This window comes from Vitis riparia, chromosome 16 (assembly GCF_004353265.1).
Source record: "Vitis riparia cultivar Riparia Gloire de Montpellier isolate 1030 chromosome 16, EGFV_Vit.rip_1.0, whole genome shotgun sequence".
In the NCBI taxonomy this organism is placed as follows: Eukaryota; Viridiplantae; Streptophyta; class Magnoliopsida; order Vitales; family Vitaceae; genus Vitis; species Vitis riparia.
This window is the reverse complement of record NC_048446.1, coordinates 1,515,713-1,521,712: the sequence shown is the minus strand read 5'-3', so window position 1 is coordinate 1,521,712 and position 6,000 is coordinate 1,515,713. Positions and strand designations below refer to the sequence as shown.

Sequence of the window (6,000 nt, the reverse complement as noted above, 5' to 3'; positions counted from 1 at the left end):
ATTAAACTATGTCCGTTGGTGTCAGCTTGTCTCCCCAATTTGACCTGAGAACGAATCTTTTATTAAAAATTCCCTCTTGTGGTGGTCCACCAAAGATTTTATTTCAAAAGCTTGTAGCTGTATGTCGGTTGACGTCAGTTTATCTCCTCAATCTGACCCAAGTCCATGCCCTTAAAACAAAGAAAGTTGCCTCTACAACTCGTGGCGGACCCCATTGTCTCCGATGGTAAAATTTCAAACTCAAACTGACATAGATGGCTTCGGTTTATCTCCTCAAACGGATCATCAACTGAAGGCAACTCTCTTGTATAAATTTCCCTCCCAAAATTAACCACTATAAAGCAAGCTCAGCCAAGCATTGGATAACAATTACAATGCGTCTTCAAGGTCTCAATCTTCTTTTCAACTACAGCTTGCTATTCAATGGGGAGGGCTTCCCTGGTTTTTAAGCAGTAGTATGTTTCTTGGAAAATTCATTGGGTTAATTTCTTCCATCTTTGCAGAAAAATCCATGATGGCAAGACTACGGAAGCAGAGGCGGCCATGGACTAAAGAAGAAGACCAGAAGCTCATTGACTGTATAAGTAGTAATGGCCATCTAAGTTGGCCAGATATCGCAATGCAGGCAGGGCTGGAGAGGAGTGGTAAGAGTTGTAGGGAGAGGTGGAATAACTGTGTGAGTCCTCATGTCAAGAGAGGGAACTTCTCCCAAGAGGAAGACGACACCATTATCCGCCTCCAGTGTGTTCATGGGAATAGGTAATTATCATCGTCATATTTTTCCATTATCATATGATATGATAGTGTGGTCAGTTTGAGTTTGAGGTAGAGTTCGTTCAGGTGGGCATATATAGCTACTCAGCTTCCAGGGCGAAGCGGTAATGCTATTAAGAAGCGGTAATATTGCTAATCTTAGAAATAACTAATTAACTTCCTGAAAATAACTAATCAATAATCCCATGTTGGAGATTGACAGGCCCTACACCATGCAACCACTATTCCAAATTGTCGTTCATGACAACACATTCAAAAACAAGCATTCTGTTCAACCAGTGGAAATCTTCTTATAAACCAATAAGTCGACTCAAGAAAAATTAATATTTGAGACAGTTTACAACAATAAATTATGCCTTTTTTATACTCAAATTATCAAAGCATGTTTAACCTGTCAAGATTTTAAATCATTCATGATCCATATCAATCCAAAAAATATATATAGTTTAATAAAATTTCAAAGGTAGTGAGGAAAGCTACTTATTAGTAAATATGAATATGAATCCATATTAGTAAATGCATGCATCATAATTAATTGAAAGGTCATTATTAAGTTCTTAATAAATTAATCGGTGAAATGACTTATTGCGCTAACATTGAATTAGTCTTATTCAAGTTTCCATCTCCTCTCCAAGAAATTTTGAGATGAGCTAAGAGTGATAATGACTTAAAAGAATCACCATGTTTATAAATTCTTAGCCAAGTCCTCAAGTCATAATTTGAAAAGTTGACCATTTCAAAATTCTAATTATACTTTTCTTTTTTGTTCTTTCCTTTTATACTTATCTAACTTTATATTTTTATTGCTTTTCTTTTGTAATTTTTCACACATTATTATTATTATTTATGAAATATTTTGCATTATTCATATTATTATCAATATCAATCTTATTAATATTATTTATTATTTTTATGATTATTATCAACCTTATTATTCATATTTTTAATATTATATTAAAATAATATTATTATATTTTTATTATTACTACTAAAAAACAAAAACCCTGGAAGATAATTTCCAGTTTCTTAATTCTTAAGGCTTGTTTAAGCTTTATTAAAAATTTATTCTTTTTTTTTTTTTTTTTTGCTTTTTATGCTTTATATACTACAATAAGACTAATTAAATTATTATTGCTATTATTATTAATACCTCATTAATATTATTACTTATGATATTAGTTTATATTATTAATAGAACTAATATTATATCCAAATTATAAATATGACAAAAATATATTGATTTTACAACATTTATATTTCAAGTATATAATATATTAAGGCATAACTTAATTTAATTTTTAATTTTTTTTTTAAACAAACACTTGTGAATAACTTCCCTATACTCCTTAAAATTAAACAATTCAAAATTTCTAAATTATTTTTAATTATAAAATTTTCTTAATGGTTATATTGTAAAATGACTAGAAAAATTTGTGAAATCTATGTAGTAAAAAATATAAAAACAAATATTTTTATCTTAATATTTTTTTTAACCGTTACATTCTACAATTAAGCATTTTAAGATTTATGAAATCTATGTAATAAAAAATATAATAACTTTATATTTTAGTTATTTTCATATATTTTTTGTGTGTTTTAAAAAAAAATTAATTACACAAATATAAGAGAATGGTTGGAAATAAAAAAAACCACATATAAAAGTTATTTTTGAAAATATTTAAAACATGGAAAATGGGTTCTCAATGTACAAACAATAAAAAATAGTTTTTAAAAACTATTTTTCAAAGCCGTTTTCCAAAATACTTCTCAAACAAAGGTTAAGTCTCTATTGCGGAAATGTTTTTAAATACAATTTTTTACACCAGATTTCTAAAATAACTTTTAGAAATCTATTAAGAACCGATAATGCTATTAAGAACCGCTGGAACAACGCTGGAACAACTACTTGAAGAAGAAGCCCGCGATAAGTACTCTTCAGAATATTTCTGACACACAGCTCTTTCATCTCAACCAGAATATTCCAAACGCAAGCTCGATCCCTACACCCATTTCAGCCTTACAAGAAATCGCCAACCCTTGGTTCACTTCTGATGAAGCCAACCAAGAATTTCTTAGGGATGATGAGATTATCCATCACTCTTTGATTGCCGAGTTTACTTCTTTCATTCCCAACGTTAATCCAAATGAGACCAATTTCGGAGGAGATTACTTTGAGCCTTGGATTTCTGGACCGGCTTCAGCCTCAGTGGAGTACGCGCTCATGCCAACCGAACGAATCACCACAAATTGGTCTCCTTTATTTGAAGCTTGGCCAGAACTTACCGACTAATATGTATGTGGGTGTATGTTTGTTCTATCTCCATGAATCCATATGTGGGTGTATGTTTGTTCTATGTTCATGAATCCATGTGTTTTGTATTATGAAGGTTAGATCCATTCCTTTCTACACAGTGTAATATCATGGTTGACTCATCGTACTCACTGATGAAATTGTTATCCTTTCTACACAATATAATATAACGGTTGTCTGTTCGTTAGTCAGACAAATAGGATTCTCTTAGATTTAAAAAGCAAGAAATAGACAAGTAGTCTACGTTCTTACATTCTCCCTCTTGTTTTTTTCAGTTGTCTTTTGTTGGGATTTTTGGGGAGTAGCGTCAGAATTTCCACTTCCACAATATTGGAGATTTGATCAAATTGAAAATGTTGTCAGCTAAATCTGCAATCCAACTTTATTTTCTTCAATTTCTACTATTTAAGTCCATATAAACATTCTGATTCAATCAAATTCTTATAGAAGAAATGGAAATTTAACTGTAGTTGAAGAGAAGATTGAGACCTTGAAGACACGATGTAATTGTTATCCAGTCCTTGGCTGAGCTTCATGTACAGTGGTGTATGGTGTCTGGTGTATTTGTAGAAGAGAGTTGCCTTCAGGTATCAGTTTGAGTTGAAAATTCTCACTGGGGACAATGAGATCCTCCAGCCATATTTCAGGTCATTTGAATATTCAAAATCTACTAGTTTATTTGAATTTGATTCATTTATATATTTCAAACATTAGAAAGGAATTTGATGCCCTTTAGTATATATATATATATATATATAAAATACAAAGGATAGCTGCTGCTCACTTGCTGCTCACTCCACCACAACTGTTGACTCATCCGAACATTGATTTCAATCCCCACCTTTTCATTCGTTCTCGCTCGTGCTTCTTGCTTCTGTCTTTATCCGACACGGTATTTCCCCTTTGATTTCTTCGGTATAGACAAAAAGGTCTTGCTCCTAACACAAATTTCACAAAATCATCCCTTTTCTCAAAGAGGAAATTACATACCGATCAAATCTGTATAAACACGAAAAAGGAAAAGGAAAACAAAGAAAATGAAAGCAAACTAGCTATGAAATCATGCATTCGATTGATTTTATAAATTCGTTTCAAGTCCTTCCTATCTATAAATACCCATTCCTTTCTATAAAGCCCAAGATTTATAGATACACGTTCATCACAAATGTTTTAAAAATATATATATAACAATTAAAAAAATTTATTTATTAAAATATGGTATTTTTTAATCTATTTTCAAATTTATGATACAAATTATCTTTCCAAAAAACAACTTCATTTCAAATACAAAATTAATTGTTTTTTGATAGATAATTTCAATTTTTAATTGAAGTTATTTCCAGAGATTTGTGTGCATTTTTACACGTGGATGGAATTGAAGGGGACCCTTTTATGGAACTCACTAGAGTTTGATCTTATTTGTCACTATGTAGATACATTGGATTTTCTTTTTATTCAAAGTATGATGATGTGATTGAAATTTAATTAACACGCCATAATCCTAATTTTTCAAAAACAACAATAAAAGAATATGAAAAATTAAAGTATAAAAACACATAAGATTTATACTAGTTCACTCTCAATGTAAATGTAAGAGCTATACCCACTTACAACTGTTTCAGATTATCACTATGATTAAATAGAAATTACAAGAGAATTACAAACGCCTCATCCTCTGGGTTTTTCTTTTTATATTTTTTCCTAAATATAACAAAATTAGGATAACCAAAATACATGTGTAAAATCCTTAAAATATCTCAACTTAAAATGCCCTTATAAAATTTTGTCAATCCATATGCAACTCGCGTGTTGTTTCTGCATAAGGTCAATATGCATTAGGATGAATTCCGTTATAATAATAATTAGGTTCCACATATCTTAATAGTTTATCCATCAACCAACGCACTAAGAGTTTGTAACTGATTTTGCATATTATGATTGTAAAGTCGATGAGGTCATCATCAAAGAACAAGAAAATTGAAACAATTCTTCTTCATTTTAATTTGTAATGTGTGTGCTTCTTCTCATAAGAATGGGTATTTTGGGTCAATTAATATCTTCAGTTCAGACATGTGTCTTTATGTATAATTGTTACTGTTTAGCCATTCTTTCCATTATAATTTCAGATCATTAACTCATGTAGGAGATTGAGTTGTGTGTTTTGTTTTCATTTTTCTCACAGACACCTTGACAACCCATATTAAAGCTAATACTGGTGGTAATCCATATGCTATCTATCTAGAACATTTTTTTTTTCCTTACTGACCTAGGGATGGTGAAGTTTGAAATTTTAGTTATGAAATCTTAGATGCTGTGCCTTAGTGAACTGTTTAATAATTTCTTGCAACAAGACTTGAGGCAATGTATATGGCATTCATGACACTATGTCAATTGGGCTCACTTAAAAGGGAGTTATTTTTCTTTTTCTAGGAGGGCAGGAGATGGGGAAGAGGAAAGGTTGTGCTTGAGACAGCTTGGGCATCCTTGATTTTTAGATCATTGATGTGAAACCTTTACAGCCAACCCTTGTGCAAGGGAATTATTAAAAACAATAATAATAATAATATGATATTGGCATGAGAAGTTAACATGCATCTATGATGCATTTTGATATGATAGTAAGAAGAAATACTTTAATTTAAGATAAAGGCTTGTTGCTTCTTATTAATCTCCTTTATTGTTGATGAAGGAAATTAGTGACGTTATTTTTTGCTATCTATGATGCACTCTGTGAAGAAGGAACAACACCCGTGTATAAAGCTCTTGATGAAACTATAAATGAAAATCAAATATTATTAAAATTAATTAAAATTTTATCTATTTTAAAATTATTCAATCCTTATACTATAGAGGAAAATAAATAAAATTAAATTAAAAAAACGTAAAAAAATAATTTATCGATTTTGAATTTTATT

At 30.5% G+C, this 6,000-nt stretch overlaps 1 protein-coding gene across 1 annotated transcript; it reads left to right on the top strand.

The window, feature by feature from the left end:
* The first annotated feature begins 374 nt into the window (after nucleotides 1-374).
* On the top strand, nucleotides 375-3,064 carry LOC117933898 (transcription factor WER-like). Its single transcript, XM_034855473.1, has 4 exons — nucleotides 375-441; nucleotides 504-759; nucleotides 841-878; nucleotides 2,652-3,064. Exons 1-4 carry the CDS (start codon nucleotides 375-377, stop codon nucleotides 3,062-3,064), a joined length of 774 nt encoding a protein of 257 aa, XP_034711364.1.
* The last annotated feature ends 2,936 nt before the right edge of the window (nucleotides 3,065-6,000 follow it).

Coding starts and splice junctions, on each gene's coding strand:
- LOC117933898 (XM_034855473.1), top strand. CDS start 375: ATGCGTCTTCAAGGTCTCAATCTTCTTTTCAACTACAGCTTGCTATTC. Junction 760..840: donor CAGTGTGTTCATGGGAATAG/GTAATTATCATC, acceptor GAGTTCGTTCAG/GTGGGCATATATAGCTACTC. Junction 879..2,651: donor TCAGCTTCCAGGGCGAAGCG/GTAATGCTATTA, acceptor AATGCTATTAAG/AACCGCTGGAACAACGCTGG.